The sequence below is a fragment of the Rhagoletis zephyria genome, unplaced genomic scaffold (assembly GCF_001687245.7).
Source record: "Rhagoletis zephyria isolate East Lansing unplaced genomic scaffold, Rhagoletis_zephyria_1.1 Rzeph_scaffold_03678, whole genome shotgun sequence".
In the NCBI taxonomy this organism is placed as follows: Eukaryota; Metazoa; Arthropoda; class Insecta; order Diptera; family Tephritidae; genus Rhagoletis; species Rhagoletis zephyria.
In genome coordinates, this window is record NW_016160761.1 from 33,493 (window position 1) to 52,175 (window position 18,683).

The window sequence follows — 18,683 nt, forward strand, 5'->3', positions numbered from 1 at the left end:
TTCGGCAAATGCTCCCTACCAAAATTCTTCACCGACTACAGGACTTACTGGCGAGAACGTTATATTAGTTGAAGGATCTAACGATGAGAGAGTAATTAGACCAACGCATGAAAATTCATTGAGACGAAGCTCAAGGCAGCTTTTACAACACAAATATAACAAAATAGGAGACCTAGCAAGAATGAAGATGGGAAACATAACTTATAAATGTTACAGCGTGCGCGTCAAAGGTAAGGCTTGCTTTGTTTTTCAACGATTTTTATTAAATCTATTTTTTGATAATTTCCAGGCAAAAATAAGGTGCAAATCAACAAAGGTTGTGTGGCAATGCGACCGGAACAGAACGCTTGTGCTCTATTGGCAGACAAGTACGGCGCAGAGGCTTTAGAAGGCTGCCAAGTGTGCTTGGAGGGGAAATGTAACCGTAGCTATGGAAATGCGTTGAGGTATTCAGCGAAGATCTGGACGTTAACTATGTCAATTGGTTGGCTGATTGGCGCGGTTATGAATTGCCTTTTTTCAAATAGCTGTACACCAGCTTAATTGTACAACTAAAATAGCCATGCTCAAATTAACGAATAAATTATCAAAGAGAAACTTTTTCATTTGACTTTAGCGACATTTTCAGTTGAAATACTTTTGTTAACCTTCTTATCAGCATTCCATCTAGGAGTATTATCTGATTTACGACAAAGGTCGAAAGACTGGGTTGCACTCATAAATTTTTAGCACGCTTTAACATTGTCGAGTGTCGGCGCTAATGACAAGACTGCGTTAGGTGAGTGGGGGTCGAAACGAGTGTGTTTCCTTTTGAAAATGACACTTTCCGTTAAGGGCCAGCAATACAAAGCAAAAAATGTCAAAAGGTCAAGAAAAGTGGCAGTGAAATAAAAGCAGCCAACAGAAATCTAAAGCGATAAGCGTTAAGTGAGAAAGGCTAATGAGCCTACATAAGTTACGCGTAGAGGGGAACAAATTTCATTGAAAAAATTCAACCCTCCAAAGTCTTTTGCACAAAACAATATCATAATGCTTTGAGTGTCCACCATAGTGATGGTTGTGAGGCTCGTAAGTGAATGGTGAGTACAGCTGGGGAGAGAGTGAGCATAATGATCCAAGAGCACTCGCTTATCACGCTAAATGTTGCACAATTTAAGGCGAAAATGATGCGCATCTAGTGCAGTGGGTGTGGTTTCGACAGTTTTACGCTAATGAATTTTGAAGCGTTGCGCGAGGGCTGTGGACAAAGGATGGATAAAGAAATGTAAAGAAGGCGAAAAGGAAGAAAACTAAATGTAAATATGTATATGTTTGATAACGAGTGCTGGAAAAGGCAGTCGCCTTACGACTCCAACCACGTACGACTAATGTTAAATGAAGAAGAAAATATGGCTGCGATCCTTCTAACCTCAGCTCTTTTCGAGTTTTAGGCATCTCAAGTACCATAGAAGGTTCTTACAGCAATAATGATTGGAACACAATGAAATAAGACTTCCATTCGAATGCAAATACGTCAAGAAATTATTTCATTAGCATGGAGGAGGTAGCAAAATAAACTCTAACAAACTGCACCAGAGAACGGTGGGGTAGAGGATTCCCACGAGATGATGTCGGCAGAGTTATTAGCTTCGAAAGGAACTTTAAAACAGAATTAGGGAATAAAGCAAGCTAGACTGATACTAACATCCAAAAATACTCCCAGCTGCACCGTCTAATTTAGTACACAGACGGCTCAAAAACACCAGAGGGCATTGGAGCTGACCAACAGTCTGTGTATAGCGATTAACCTTCAGCGAAGATTTTGCAGTGAAAATATCCTGAAAGCCAAAACGCACTCAAGGCTCTTCATTCCTATGAAATCAAGTCAGCACTGGTTCTCGATTGCGTAGAGAGACTGAATGCCTTAGCAGTGTACAACAGGATCTTCCTTCCTTCTATGGGTCCCAGGCCACAAAGACTTAGAGGGAAATTAAGAAGCAGACAGGCTCGCCAGGGAGGCGACAGCAACAACACCAATAGGCCTCGACCCCGCACAATACCAATAAAACCGCAGACCAAATGAAAAATACCTCGGGTCGCTAAACCAGCCAAATCATCACTATGTCACATAAAAATCTGCTGAATTTCCGAAGGGTGCTAGGACTGGCGGATATGCGGTGAGGAGCAAGAAGGCACNTTAATTTAGTACACAGACGGCTCAAAAACACCACAGGGCATTGGAGCTGACCAACAGTCTGTGTATAGCGATTAACCTTCAGCGAAGATTTTGCAGTGAAAATATCCTGAAAGCCAAACCGCACTCAAGGCTCTTCATTCCTATGAAATCAAGTCAGCACTGGTTCTCGATTGCGTAGAGAGAGTGAATGCCTTAGCAGTGTACAACAGGATCTTCCTTCCTTCTATGGGTCCCAGGCCACAAAGACTTAGAGGGAAATTAAGAAGCAGACAGGCTCGCCAGGGAGGCGACAGCAACAACACCAATAGGCCTCGACCCCGCACAATACCAATAAAACCGCAGACCAAATGAAAAATACCTCGGGTCGCTAAACCAGCCAAATCATCACTATGTCACATAAAAATCTGCTGAATTTCCGAAGGGTGCTAGGACTGGCGGATATGCGGTGAGGAGCAAGAAGGCACAATAGATCTCACATTACATTCCTCAACAGGTAATAGACCTGCGAGTGTCTCCCTAAGGTTATTCTTGTATTGTCCATCACGTTACCACTAAATAGGTTTTCTTGAAACGCTAACTGCAAGTAATCTGCATCTCACTAAAGCTCTGAGTGCTCAAAATAAAGTTCTTTTGGAGGCTGTGGACTACTTCAGAAATTTCCACGGTAGTATTAATGGCATGCGAGCCGATTTATTCAACAATAGTTGTACGAAAGTATTTAGGGCAGCTGAGGAGATGGTGAGATGATTCTAAGGCACCAACGAACAAACAACTACGTATGGGTTCGTATTGGAAAGTGCTCGGTCAGAGCTCCAAGAGTTAGTGCTTTGTCAGTTAGAAAGACTTATTTGACCACCTGCTGTCGACTACCGACCAGAAGAACTTTCGAATTTAGCGTGTTGAGGTTTCAGCCCAATGCTCACTAAGCCGACTAAAAGCCCATCTATACAGAAGCAAACCACAGGATGCTGCAAGATGTCTTCCAACTCTACCTTCCAACTTCGACTTATCCGTGAATATTTTCTATGAACAGCTCTTCCAGAGACTGTAATGCAGCTATTCTCCACTTAAAAGGATGTGTGTAGGTAGGGAAGAATTTAATCGGATTGGGTCCGTTTCATTAGGTGTAAAGTCGAAGTTTTCACAGATCGCCGTGTGTTCGTAAGCCGGGTTAAAGGAAAAAATAGTGCTTTTAGCCTGAAAGCAGAGCGGATTGGGCAGCCTTACCTACAATGTCTACAGCTGCCTCGTTTCCTTCGATATTTCTGCGTGCGGGAATGCAACAAAGAGTGACTTGACATGGCCCAGCGATGCCAACTTGGCAGCTTGGAAGAACCAACAGTCATTTAACAGATTAAAAGACTCACTGAACTGCAGATTTAAAAAACAAATTTACTTCATTCAAACAATTATTCCAATACAAAGGCATATATTTTAATTCGCCGCAACCAATACAACACCGTCAGACACTTTTATGCATTGTTAATGACATTTTACGCCTTTCACACGTGCTTTTAACAACTGTCAAATACAAAAGCCAATACAAAGGCCGACATTCATAGCCGACTTTGGTATATACAACAACAATGAAGGAAGTAACAAAATGCTGAATGGTAAGGCAGTAATATTAACTGTGTGGTAGATTGGAAGGTGAAAAGACCCAACTGCCTTAAATGCATTGCATAAAGGGCATAAAGCTGTTTCAAGAAGCGGGTTATAAAGCTTGCAAACGTTTCTGCGTTTCATATTTGGAGTGTTAAAATGTGAATTTGGTGTAAATTGAAAATATTGAAAAGCTATTGAAGCAGCGAATAAATGAAAAAATCATAAATGTAGACCATTTATAGCGGTATTTTATTATTGCACTTGTGAGTTCGCACTTCTCGTTGGCCGGGGACATGGGAGTGCCTTTGCGGTATGCACTGCATGTAACTCTGTGAATGTGTGTATCCTTCGAATTTTTATTACCACAAATTGAATTAAGTTCGCAGCGTGCTTTGTATGCATTTGAACGTGTTAGTTGTAGTTATTGGATAATGCAATGAAATTGAAAAGTGGAGAAATTCGATAAGAAAAAAAGAGGACTTTAACGGCGTCTCAGTGAGGAGCAGCGACTATATAGAGCTCGCTGTAATAATAAATACAAGCAGTAATACTAGAAATTCATGCGAACTTGGGGTTGATGAGTTATGCTTTCGTGAAAAAGAGAGTGAGGGGGCTACACAGCAAATAGGGCCCACTAGTGGGAACACAACCATCGTGGAAGGAGTTGACGATTTCGTTGGACTTACGAATCAAAGCTCTTTAATCAGCGCTTCTGGCGAGACCAATATTCCAGGACTGGCAGAATCTGCTGATCTAAGTTCGGCAAATACTTACTACGAAAATGCCGTACCGACTACAGGAATCAGTGGACTTAATATTAGTACAATCCTAGGAAGTCCAAACGCTACACAGCAAATAGGACTCACTAGTGGGACCACTTCATTGGTGGACGGATCTAACGATTTCGTTGGACTTACGAATCAAAGTTCAGTATTCAACGCTTCCAACGAGACCAATATGCTAGGAATGGTAGAAACTGCTAATTTAAGTTCGGTCAATACTACAACCTCCGACCAATATCCGGTACCGACTACAGGAATCACGGGGCTTAATACTACAACTCCCGGAACACCAAATGCTACAGAGCAAATAGGGTCCACTAGTGGGAACACAACCATCGTGGAAGGAGTTGATGATTTCGTTGGACTTACGAATCAAAGCTCTTTAATCAGCGCTTCTGGCGAGACCAATATTCCAGGACTGGCAGAATCTGCTGATCTAAGTTCGGCAAATACTTACTACGAAAATGCCGTATCGACTACAGGAATCAGTGGACTTAATACTAGTACAATCCTAGGAAGTCCAAACGCTACACAGCAAATAGGACTCACTAGTGGGACCACTTCATTGGTGGACGGATCTAACGATTTCGTTGGACTTACGAATCAAAGTTCAGTAATCAATGCATCTAACGAGACCAATATGCTGGGACTGACAGAAGCTGCTGATCTAAGTTCGGCACCCACTACAGGACTCACGGGGCTTAATACTACAACTCCCGGAAGACCAAATGCTACACAACAAATAGGGTCCGCTAGTGGGAACACTACATTGGTGGAAGGATCTAACGATTTCGTTGGACTTACGAATCAAAGTTCAGAAATCAACGATTCTAACGAGACCAATATTCTGGGACTGGCAGAAACTGCTGATCTAAGTTCGGCACCCACTACAGGACTCACTGCACTCAATACTACAACTCCCGAGAGACCAAGCGCTATCCAGCAAACAGGACTCATAAATCAAAATTCAGTATTTAACGCTTCTAACGAGACTAATTTTCTGGGACTGGTAGAAACTCCTGATCTAAGTTCGGTCAATACTACAACCTCCGAACAGTATCCTGCACCGACTACAGGAATCACTGTACTCAATACTAGTACAACCCTAGGAAGTCCAAACGCTACACAGCAAATAGGACTCACTAGTGGAACCACTATATTGGGGGAAGAATCTAACGATTTCGTTGGGCTTACGAATGAAAGTTCAGTATTCAACGCTTCTGCTAATCTAAATTCGGTCAATATTACAACTTCCGGCCAATATCATGCACTGACTACAGGAATCACTGGACTTAATACTTCAACTCCCGGAAGACCGAACGCTACACAGCAAACAGGGAACTTAACAGTGGTGGAAGGATCTAACGATTTCGTTGGACTTACGAATCACAGCACGATTCAGTGGGACTAACATTGTGAAACTACGTCGTTGACTTCATAAATCAGATAACGTTACAGCTTATATTAAATTCATCATATACTCCGACAAACTGCCGACTAGGAACACGACAATCTCCAAGACTACTCGCAAAGAATAACGTGTAAGATTACGATCGTGGCTAGAATCAAGTCTATCACGCTCTAACGGACCAATACCGATCCGATTCTATCATCGCAGCCACCATTTTACAAGGACTTACTGGCGAGAACGTTATATTAGTTGAAGGATCTAACGATGAGAGAGTAATTAGACCAACGCATGAAAATTCATTGAGACGAAGCTCAAGGCAGCTTTTACAACACAAATATAACAAAATAGGAGACCTAGCAAGAATGAAGATGGGAAACATAACTTATAAATGTTACAGCGTGCGCGTCAAAGGTAAGGCTTGCTTTGTTTTTCAACGATTTTTATTAAATCTATTTTTTGATCATTTCCAGGCAAAAATAAGGTGCAAATCAACAAAGGTTGTGTGGCAATGCGACCGGAACAGAACGCTTGTGCTCTATTGGCAGACAAGTACGGCGCAGAGGCTTTAGAAGGCTGCCAAGTGTGCTTGGAGGGGAAATGTAACCGTAGCTATGGAAATGCGTTGAGGTATTCAGCGAAGATCTGGACGTTAACTATGTTAATTGGTTGGCTGATTGGCGCGGTTATGAATTGCCTTTTTTCAAATAGCTGTACACCAGCTTAATTGTACAACTAAAGTAGCCATGCTCAAATTAACGAATAAATTATCAAAGAGAAACTTTTTCATTTGACTTTAGCGACATTTTCAGTTGAAATACTTTTGTTAACCTTCTTATCAGCATTCCATCTAGGAGTATTATCTGATTTACGACAAAGGTCGAAAGACTGGGTTGCACTCATAAATTTTTAGCACGCTTTAACATTGTCGAGTGTCGGCGCTAATGACAAGACTGCGTTAGGTGAGTGGGGGTCGAAACGAGTGTGTTTCCTTTTGAAAATGACACTTTCCGTTAAGGGCCAGCAATACAAAGCAAAAAATGTCAAAAGGTCAAGAAAAGTGGCAGTGAAATAAAAGCAGCCAACAGAAATCTAAAGCGATAAGCGTTAAGTGAGAAAGGCTAATGAGCCTACATAAGTTACGCGTAGAGGGGAACAAATTTCATTGAAAAAATTCAACCCTCCAAAGTCTTTTGCACAAAACAATATCATAATGCTTTGAGTGTCCACCATAGTAATGGTTGTGAGGCTCGTAAGTGAATGGTGAGTACAGCTGGGGAGAGAGTGAGCATAATGATCCAAGAGCACTCGCTTATCACGCTAAATGTTGCACAATTTAAGGCGAAAATGATGCGCATCTAGTGCAGTGGGTGTGGTTTCGACAGTTTTACGCTAATGAATTTTGAAGCGTTGCACGAGGGCTGTGGACAAAGGATGGATAAAGAAATGTAAAGAAGGCGAAAAGGAAGAAAACTAAATGTAAATATGTATATGTTTGATAACGAGTGCTGGAAAAGGCAGTCGCCTTACGACTCCAACCACGTACGACTAATGTTAAATGAAGAAGAAAATATGGCTGCGATCCTTCTAACCTCAGCTCTTTTCGAGTTTTAGGCATCTCAAGTACCATAGAAGGTTCTTACAGCAATAATGATTGGAACACAATGAAATAAGACTTCCAATCGAATGCAAATACGTCAAGAAATTATTTCATTAGCATGGAGGAGGCAGCAAAATAAACTCTAACAAACTTCACCAGAGAACGGTGGGGTAGAGGATTCCCACGAGATGATGTCGGCAGAGTTATTAGCTTCGAAAGGAACTTTAAAACAGAATTAGGGAATAAAGCAAGCTAGACTGATACTAACATCCAAAAATACTCCCAGCTGCACCGTCTCAATTTTTCGCTGACAATTTTTTTTTTAATTATCGATATTATTTATTTTCAACATACATTATTTTCATTTACGATATTTTCAACTTTGTCGATATTGTTATCACTATCATTATTGTTTTATCGCGTCGGCATTGTTTTCCATCATTATCTACTAATATTGTTTTCACTATCGGCATAATTTATTGTTATCATTAGTTTTATAATTATTTGTTATCGTTATTTTTATATTTTTTTATCATTATAGACATTGCTGCCGTCACTGATATTTTCAACGTTATCGATACTGACATCGCTAGCAATTGTTTCTGTCATTTCGGTATTGTTTTTATCATTATAGATATTTTTATCATGATCGATATTTTACACATGATCAATTTTTAATTTATTATGGTAATATATATTGTTATCGTTTGCGGTACTTTTCATGTCGTCTATATCATTATTTTTTGCTGACATTTATTTATATCGGCACTGTTATCCTTATCGATACTTTTATCGTTATCGATATTTTATCTTTAACGATATCTTTTATTATTATCGATATCATGTGTCGTTATTTTTTCCCTTGTCGTTTTGTCTTCGCTATCGCCATAAGAAAATATTTCTTTTGATTCTTTCTTTTACATCGAGGAAGTACTACAAGGGTACTGGGTATACTGGTCGACTTCAGCTAGTTCCCGAAAAATGATTACCAATCATCTTAACCCTCTACATATTCAGAGTTTTCTGTGTGGCTCCGTACTACAAACTCGCTGGCATTAAATATTTATCTTTTTGGTTTAGATTAAAGTTGACTAGAGCAACTTAGATTATTTTCAGCTGAATTAAGCTTAGATCGAGTCTAAGATGCAATAGCACCCTGATTCTTATTTACAAATATTCAAATTTACTCTGGTATGTACGCGGCAACACCGTAAAGGTTTTTACTCTGTCACTAATGTAATATTTCAATTCTTCGCCACACCTACTCAAGTTTTAAGTAATTTTTTCGATCCAAACTCAACGAGGACAGGCCCAATAAACTTTTAAAATGTTTTCCTTCTATTTTCACAGCCTCTGCTGATTACCTTGAATGTTATGTTTGCGAAGATTGCGAGGAGAATGAAGGACACTTCGAATACTGTCCACCGCTGGAGGATATTCCGACAATAGCGCAGTTGATGCCAGAAATTGCACAGGGAATTGAAATAGGCTCACTGGCACCAACCGCGGAGGCAGCGCTAGGCACAACGTCCCAAGGATTCAACTCTCCAGATATCACTCTAGATTTAGAGCAATTTGCAACTGAAGACATCACTACTGTTGTAACGCCACTTCAAACCGCAACATCAGCAGCAGCAGCAACGCGACCTACTTCAGAAAATATAACACAAGCCACAATCGCTGTAACAGAAAGTGATCACACCACTTGGGTCAATTTGACTAATACAGGCAATGCGTCTATAACAAATGAGCTGGGTCTAATAGGAACTGTCGGAGAAAGTCTGTCCAACTTAACAGTCACGCAAGCGCAAAATCTTAATTTGAATGCAACCAACGGACTGATACTGGCAGGTGCAACTTTAAGCAATATTACAACCAACGAAAGGCCGAATGCTACAGCACAAACAGTGCTCACTGGCGAAAACACAGCATACACAGAAGGATCTTACAATTTCGTTGGTCTCACGAATCAAAGTTCAGTATTCAACGCTTCCAACGAGACCAATATGCTAGGAATGGTAGAAACTGCTAATTTAAGTTCGGTCAATACTACAACCTCCGACCAATATCCGGTACCGACTACAGGAATCACGGGGCTTAATACTACAGCTCCCGGAAGACCAAATTCTACAGAGCAAATAGGGGTCCCTAGTGGGAACACTACATTGGTGGAAGGATCTAACGATTTCGTTGGACTTACGAATCAAAGTTCTTTAATCAGCGCTTCTAACGAGACCAATATTCCGGGACTGGCAGAAACTGCTGATCTAAGTTCGGAAAATACTTCCTACGAAAATGCTGTACCGCCTACTGAAGTCATTGGACTCAATACTAGTACAACCCTAGGAGGCTCAAACGCTACACAGCAAATAGGACTCACTAGTGGGAACACTACATTGATGGGAGGATCTAACGATTTTGTTGGACTTACGAATCAAAGCTCAGTAATCAATGCATCTAACGGGACCAATATGCTGGGGCTGACAGAAACTGCTGATCTAAGTTCGGCACCCACTACAGGACTCAAGGGGCTTAATACTACAACTCCCGGAAGACTAAATGCTACACAACAAATAGGGCCCGCTAGTGGGAACACTACATTGGTGGAAGGATCTAACGACTTCGTTGGACTTACGAATCAAAGTTCAGCAATCAACGCTTCTGAAGAGAGTAATTTTCTGGGATTTGTAGAAACTGCTGATCTAAGCTCGGTCAATACTACAACCTCCGACCAATATCCTGCACCGACTACAGGAATCACTGGGCTTAATACTACAACTCCCGGAACACCAAATGCTACAGAGCAAATAGGGCCCACTAGTGGGAACACAACCATCGTGGAAGGAGTTGACGATTTCGTTGGACTTACGAATCAAAGCTCTTTAATCAGCGCTTCTGGCGAGACCAATATTCCAGGACTGGCAGAATCTGCTGATCTAAGTTCGGCAAATACTTACTACGAAAATGCCGTACCGACTACAGGAATCAGTGGACTTAATACTAGTACAATCCTAGGAAGTCCAAACGCTACACAGCAAATAGGACTCACTAGTGGGACCACTTCATTGGTGGAAGGATCTAACGATTTCGTTGGACTTACGAATCAAAGTTCAGAAATCAACGTTTCTAACGAGACCAATATTCTGGGACTGGCAGAAACTGCTGACCTAAGTTCGGCACCCACTACAGGACTCACTGCACTCAATACTACAACTCCCGAGAGACCAAGCGCTATCCAGCAAACAGGACTCATAAATCAAAATTCAGTATTTAACGCTTCTAACGAGACTAATTTTCTGGGACTGGTAGAAACTCCTGATCTAAGTTCGGTCAATACTACAACCTCCGAACAGTATCCTGCACCGACTACAGGAATCACTGTACTCAATACTAGTACAACCCTAGGAAGTCCAAACGCTACACAGCAAATAGGACTCACTAGTGGAACCACTATATTGGGGGAAGAATCTAACGATTTCGTTGGGCTTACGAATGAAAGTTCAGTATTCAGCGCTTCTAACGAGACCTATATTCTGGGACTGGTAGGAACTGCTAATCTAAATTCGGTCAATATTACAACCTCCGGCCAATATCATGCACTGACTACAGGAATCACTGGACTTAATACTTCAACTCCCGGAAGACCGAACGCTGCACAGCAAACAGGGAACTCAACAGTGGTGGAAGGATCTAACGATTTCGTTGCACCTGCGAATCAAAGTTCATTAATCAGCGCTTCTAACGAGGCCAATATTCCGGGGCTGTCAGAAACTGCTGATCTAAGTTCGGCAAATATTCCCTACGCAAATGCTGCACCGACCACAGGAATCACTAGACTCAATATTACAACCCCCGGAAGACCCAACGCTACACAGCAAACAGGAATTGCTAGTGGGAACATAACATTGGTGGAAGAATCTAACGATTTCGTTGGACTTACAAATGAAAGTTCAGTATTCAACGCTTCTAACGAGACTTATAATCTAAATTCGATCAATACTACAACCTCCGACCAATATCCTGCACTGACTCTAGGAATCACTGGACTCAATACTACAACCCCCGGAAGACCTAACGCTACACAGCAAACAGGGAACTTAACAGTGGTGGAAGGATCTAACGATTTCGTTGGACTTACGAATCAAAGTTCATTAATCAGCGCTTCTAACGAGACCAATATTCCGGGACTGGCCGAAACTTCTGATCTTAGTTCGGCAAATGCTCCCTACCAAAATGCTTCACCGACTACAGGACTTACTGGCGAGAACGTTATATTAGTTGAAGGATCTAACGATGAGAGAGTAATTAGACCAACGCATGAAAATTCATTGAGACGAAGCTCAAGGCAGCTTTTACAACACAAATATAACAAAATAGGAGACCTAGCAAGAATGAAGATGGGAAACATAACTTATAAATGTTACAGCGTGCGCGTCAAAGGTAAGGCTTGCTTTGTTTTTCAACGATTTTTATTAAATCTATTTTTTGATAATTTCCAGGCAAAAATAAGGTGCAAATCAACAAAGGTTGTGTGGCAATGCGACCGGAACAGAACGCTTGTGCTCTATTGGCAGACAAGTACGGCGCAGAGGCTTTAGAAGGCTGCCAAGTGTGCTTGGAGGGGAAATGTAACCGTAGCTATGGAAATGCGTTGAGGTATTCAGCGAAGATCTGGACGTTAACTATGTCAATTGGTTGGCTGATTGGCGCGGTTATGAATTGCCTTTTTTCAAATAGCTGTACACCAGCTTAATTGTACAACTAAAGTAGCCATGCTCAAATTAACGAATAAATTATCAAAGAGAAACTTTTTCATTTGACTTTAGCGACATTTTCAGTTGAAATACTTTTGTTAACCTTCTTATCAGCATTCCATCTAGGAGTATTATCTGATTTACGACAAAGGTCGAAAGACTGGGTTGCACTCATAAATTTTTAGCACGCTTTAACATTGTCGAGTGTCGGCGCTAATGACAAGACTGCGTTAGGTGAGTGGGGGTCGAAACGAGTGTGTTTCCTTTTGAAAATGACACTTTCCGTTAAGGGCCCGCAATACAAAGCAAAAAATGTCAAAAGGTCAAGAAAAGTGGCAGTGAAATAAAAGCAGCCAACAGCAAACTAAAGCGATAAGCGTTAAGTGAGAAAGGCTAATGAGCCTACATAAGTTACGCGTAGAGGGGAACAAATTTCATTGAAAAAATTCAACCCTCCAAAGTCTTTTGCACAAAACAATATCATAATGCTTTGAGTGTCCACCATAGTGATGGTTGTGAGGCTCGTAAGTGAATGGTGAGTACAGCTGGGGAGAGAGTGAGCATAATGATCCAAGAGCACTCGCTTATCACGCTAAATGTTGCACAATTTAAGGCGAAAATGATGCGCATCTAGTGCAGTGGGTGTGGTTTCGACAGTTTTACGCTAATGAATTTTGAAGCGTTGCGCGAGGGCTGTGGACAAAGGATGGATAAAGAAATGTAAAGAAGGCGAAAAGGAAGAAAACTAAATGTAAATATGTATATGTTTGATAACGAGTGCTGGAAAAGGCAGTCGCCTTACGACTCCAACCACGTACGACTAATGTTAAATGAAGAAGAAAATATGGCTGCGATCCTTCTAACCTCAGCTCTTTTCGAGTTTTAGGCATCTCAAGTACCATAGAAGGTTCTTACAGCAATAATGATTGGAACACAATGAAATAAGACTTCCATTCGAATGCAAATACGTCAAGAAATTATTTCATTAGCATGGAGGAGGTAGCAAAATAAACTCTAACAAACTGCACCAGAGAACGGTGGGGTAGAGGATTCCCACGAGATGATGTCGGCAGAGTTATTAGCTTCGAAAGGAACTTTAAAACAGAATTAGGGAATAAAGCAAGCTAGACTGATACTAACATCCAAAAATACTCCCAGCTGCACCGTCTAATTTAGTACACAGACGGCTCAAAAACACCAGAGGGCATTGGAGCTGACCAACAGTCTGTGTATAGCGATTAACCTTCAGCGAAGATTTTGCAGTGAAAATATCCTGAAAGCCAAACCGCACTCAAGGCTCTTCATTCCTATGAAATCAAGTCAGCACTGGTTCTCGATTGCGTAGAGAGACTGAATGCCTTAGCAGTGTACAACAGGATCTTCCTTCCTTCTATGGGTCCCAGGCCACAAAGACTTAGAGGGAAATTAAGAAGCAGACAGGCTCGCCAGGGAGGCGACAGCAACAACACCAATAGGCCTCGACCCCGCACAATACCAATAAAACCGCAGACCAAATGAAAAATACCTCGGGTCGCTAAACCAGCCAAATCATCACTATGTCACATAAAAATCTGCTGAATTTCCGAAGGGTGCTAGGACTGGCGGATATGCGGTGAGGAGCAAGAAGGCACAATAGATCTCACATTACATTCCTCAACAGGTAATAGACCTGCGAGTGTCTCCCTAAGGTTATTCTTGTATTGTCCATCACGTTACCACTAAATAGGTTTTCTTGAAACGCTAACTGCAAGTAATCTGCATCTCACTAAAGCTCTGAGTGCTCAAAATAAAGTTCTTTTGGAGGCTGTGGACTACTTCAGAAATTTCCACGGTAGTATTAATGGCATGCGAGCCGATTTATTCAACAATAGTTGTACGAAAGTATTTAGGGCAGCTGAGGAGATGGTGAGATGATTCTAAGGCACCAACGAACAAACAACTACGTATGGGTTCGTATTGGAAAGTGCTCGGTCAGAGCTCCAAGAGTTAGTGCTTTGTCAGTTAGAAAGACTTATTTGACCACCTGCTGTCGACTACCGACCAGAAGAACTTTCGAATTTAGCGTGTTGAGGTTTCAGCCCAATGCTCACTAAGCCGACTAAAAGCCCATCTATACAGAAGCAAACCACAGGATGCTGCAAGATGTCTTCCAACTCTACCTTCCAACTTCGACTTATCCGTGAATATTTTCTATGAACAGCTCTTCCAGAGACTGTAATGCAGCTATTCTCCACTTAAAAGGATGTGTGTAGGTAGGGAAGAATTTAATCGGATTGGGTCCGTTTCATTAGGTGTAAAGTCGAAGTTTTCACAGATCGCCGTGTGTTCGTAAGCCGGGTTAAGGGAAAAAATAGTGCTTTTAGCCTGAAAGCAGAGCGGATTGGGCAGCCTTACCTACAATGTCTACAGCTGCCTCGTTTCCTTCGATATTTCTGTGTGCGGGAATGCAACAAAGAGTGACTTGACATGGCCCAGCGATGCCAACTTGACAGCTTGGAAGAACCAACAGTCATTTAACAGATTAAAATACTCACTGAACTGCAGATTTAAAAAACAAATTTACTTCATTCAAACAATTATTAAATTTAATGTTCCCATACAAAGGCATATATTTTAATTCGCCGCAACCAATACAACACCGTCAGACACTTTTATGCATTGTTAATAACATTTTACGCCTTTCACACGTGCTTTTAACAACTGTAAAATACAAAGGCCAACATTCATAGCCGACTTTGGTATATACAACAACAATGAAGGAAGGAACAAAATGCTGAATGGTAAGGCAGTAATATTAACTGTGTGGTAGATTGGAAGGTGAGAAAACGTATGAAAAGACCCAACTGCCTTAAACGCATTGCATAAAGGGCATAAAGCTGTTTCAAGAAGCGGGTTATAAAGCTTGCAAACGTTTCTGCGTTTCATATTTGGAGTGTTAAAATGTGAATTTGGTGTAAATTGAAAATATTGAAAAGCTATTGAAGCAGCGAATAAATGAAAAAATCATAAATGTAGACCATTTATAGCGGTATTTTATTATTGCACTTGTGAGTTCGCACTTCTCGTTGGCCGGGGCCATGGGAGTGCCTTTGCGGTATGCACTGCATGTAACTCTGTGAATGTGTGTATTCTTCGAATTTTTATTACCACAAATTGAATTAAGTTCGCAGCGTGCTTTGTATGCATTTGAACGTGTTAGTTGTAGTTATTGGATAATGCAATGAAATTGAAAAGTGGAGAAATTCGATAAGAAAAAAAGAGGACTTTAACGGCGTCTCAGTGAGGAGCAGCGACTATATAGAGCTCGCTGTAATAATAAATACAAGCAGTAATACTAGAAATTCATGCGAACTTGGGGTTGATGAGTTATGCTTTCGTGAAAAAGAGAGTGAGGGGGATGAAGAGAGAAGAATATCTTTTTATGCATTTTCTAAGCGCCAGAAGTCTAGATTATGCGGCATATTTTTGAGCGATTTGATAATGACACTAATTTTGGCAGGTCTTGTCACTACATGCGAACAGAACTGTCTCGAAAACTTCAGAATAGAGTGCCCATAAAATCGCAAAAAAACACAAATTTCTAAACAGCCTTTAACTCCGAAAAAGCTCCGAGAAAATCTCGAAAAGCCCCGACAAAATCCGATAAATCTTATTGAGCACAAAAGTCACTAAAATTCCTAGGAGGTTCTGAAAAGTCTCGAAAAAATCTAAGGTTCCGTTCGATACTAAAAAGTTTGAGGAAAATACTCAAGAAAATCTCAAACAGTGCCGAATAAAACTCGAAGTCACGGAAATTCTCAACAAACTCAAATATATCCCGAATGGTCCCAAGAAACGTCCGAAAACTCGGAAATTGTTTTGCAAAGTTCTGAAAACATCGCGAAAAACCAAGAAAAGTCTGAAACAAAACTTAAAAGGTCGCGAAACCCCCGCGAAGCTACAAAAAGTGTGGGACAAATCTCCACAAAAAAACTCAATAACATGGAAAAATCACGAATAAAACTAGAAAAGTCATAAATATGACATAAATTTCTGAAAAAAAAATCTAGAAACAAATACAAAAAACCCCGAAAGATCGCGAAAAGTTTCAAAAAATCACTAACAAGCCTCTAAAATCACAAATGAAAAGAAAAAAGTCACGAAGAATCGCGATAGAACCCGAAGAGCCCAGAAAAGAACCGAAACTGCCAAAATCCTTTAAGATGACCGAAAAGTGATGGAGAAAAACTCACGAATATCTCTAAAAGCCTAGAAAAATCTTGAATAACATACAAAAAGTCACGAAAACTCGCAAGGTCACGAAAAGTTCAGAAAAAAACCGCAAAATCCTAGAGAAACCCCGAACAAAGTCTAAAAACAAAATTCCCAAAATCCCAAAAGGCAGCGAAAAGTTGAAAAATGTCGAACAAGGCACAAAGTGTCTCGAAAAACCGGCAGACGTAACAAAAAGTCTAGAAAAAATCCCGCCACCCCCGAGAGACCCTGAAGAGTTCTAGAAAAATTCCGAACAAATCACAAAGTGTCGCGAGAACCCACAGGGGGTTCCGGAAAATATACAAAAAGTGTTGAAAGTTCTGAAATAAGTCCCGAAAACTCTTAATGAAACCCAAAAGGTTACGAATCGTTTAGTGTTTTAAGTTCTAAAAACAAAAAGTAAACATGATTAGCTTTCCAAAACTGTATTTCAACTCAGCTTTACAAAAATAACGCTATAGTCGCCAATTGTAGTTCTCCACACAATTCAGAGTTTGTTCAACCAAAGCGGGCTGCAACTTTAATATTAAAATTTTGAAAATCAATAAAAATCTGATCTCCTATAAATATTATTTTAGCTTGGAAGTAAAGTACTTTTTAAATGGCATTTTTTAGCATGCAATTTAACCGCCGGTTTCACCAGCAATTGAAATGGAAAATGATTTCGTCTTTTCTGTCAATTTCCATATAAAATTCAAAAAATTAAAATAATTTTTTACTTAAATTGCTGTCGTGAAATTGGCTGTAAAACTTATTTAAACCGAGGCTTTCGCCCGCGCATGTGTGTGCAAATACTTATGTACATAAGAAGTTAGTAAATCCCACTATTATTTTTCCAGCAAATACCTTAAACATTCTTTACTAACAAATAGCTTAACTAAACAAATTTCTCAATCTAAACTTGGCGCAGTTGTGAGCTATAGCTGCTCTCCATCCTTTGCGGAAACTACAATAATCCCCCAAACAACAATAACCGCTTCCGCTTCCCTTGCTGGCATGCAATCACATGCTCCATAAAGCGCATGAAACGTTCCACTTCCTTAGATTTCATCACAGCAGCTATGTGGATTTTTGAAGTACATCCCCCACCTCCAAAGTGCATACCTACTTTTTGACTTTTCTGTGCTACCTATTTGGTTCGTTATGTTGCGTGTTTTTTACGCGCCACAAGCGCGTGAGTTGACGTTGACAAAAGAAAAATTATGACCAACCAAAGAGGCAGTAAATACTTACTTATAACTAGAAAAAAAGGCACAAGTCGCACAATTTCTAGTTTATGAGCTTTAAAGCGAAAGAAGAACTACGCGTATGCCTATGGAGTGGCGGCTTTTGTATAATCCTGCGCGTTTTGTCCTACACATGCACCTTTGAGCTGATTTTTTTTTGTGTTTTTTTACTATTTGCTGTTGTGAATTTAAGTTGCTCATGCTTTGATGAGCTTCTCAATTACAATGCAGGCGAAATGTTTAAGGCTGGAGGGCAACTGTACTACTGTTGGCAATTTTCGTAACGAGATAAGTACATTTGCAATAACTCAGCTAGTACAGTATGTGGCGAAGATAATAGTATTTGTTCCTGCTCTATTATGAATACTCACCAATTTCAAACCACAAATTATGTTCAAATACAAATGGCAATTTACTAGTTATTTTGTTTATGTCATTATGGGAGATCTGCATTTAATTGATTTGCTAACAGCCTCTGGATGCTCTAAAGTCAATCAACAATCAAAACTGTACATATAGACAAATTATGTAAGCAAATATGTAGTTACGGAACATACTTGATAACTAAGCTTATTATTGGTATTATTTTCTGCACAAACTGTATGAGAATTGAAACAAAGACCTGAAGGGTCCTGCAAATTACCAAACAAATAACAGAACAATAGATGAAAAGTAAATATTTGTGGCTTGCATTGTCCCAAAGTTATAAGCAGCTGTTGGACAGAAGGCTATTAACGGAACTTCATATGTATTTGCTTATTCTAAATGGCTATGTACTATATAAGTACACTTGCACCCAAATAGTACAAGCAATTTAAAGTAGATGCTGGCAAAAGGAAAGGAACCTTCCGGCTACGAAATATTTATTGAGCAAATCA

The 18,683-nt window shown here is 40.4% G+C and overlaps 3 protein-coding genes across 3 annotated transcripts; all 3 read left to right on the forward strand.

Annotated features, from left to right (window-relative positions):
* The first annotated feature begins 37 nt into the window (after positions 1 to 37).
* Positions 38 to 543, forward strand: LOC108369450 (uncharacterized). The gene is made up of 2 exons (XM_017624554.1): positions 38 to 230; positions 290 to 543. Exons 1-2 carry the CDS (start codon positions 182 to 184, stop codon positions 541 to 543), a joined length of 303 nt encoding a protein of 100 aa, XP_017480043.1. The 5' UTR covers positions 38 to 181.
* Positions 544 to 4,738: 4,195 nt separating this feature from the next.
* LOC108369451 (mucin-19-like) lies at positions 4,739 to 5,974 on the forward strand. The gene has a single exon (XM_017624555.1). The coding sequence runs from the start codon at positions 4,739 to 4,741 to the stop codon at positions 5,972 to 5,974; it is 1,236 nt and encodes a 411-aa protein (XP_017480044.1).
* A 276-nt stretch (positions 5,975 to 6,250) lies between these two features.
* On the forward strand, positions 6,251 to 12,324 carry LOC108369452 (nuclear pore complex protein DDB_G0274915-like). Its single transcript, XM_017624557.1, has 4 exons — positions 6,251 to 6,385; positions 6,445 to 6,639; positions 8,922 to 12,011; positions 12,071 to 12,324. The coding sequence occupies exons 1-4, from the start codon at positions 6,337 to 6,339 to the stop codon at positions 12,322 to 12,324; spliced, it is 3,588 nt and encodes a 1,195-aa protein (XP_017480046.1). The 5' UTR covers positions 6,251 to 6,336.
* Positions 12,325 to 18,683: the final 6,359 nt, after the last annotated feature.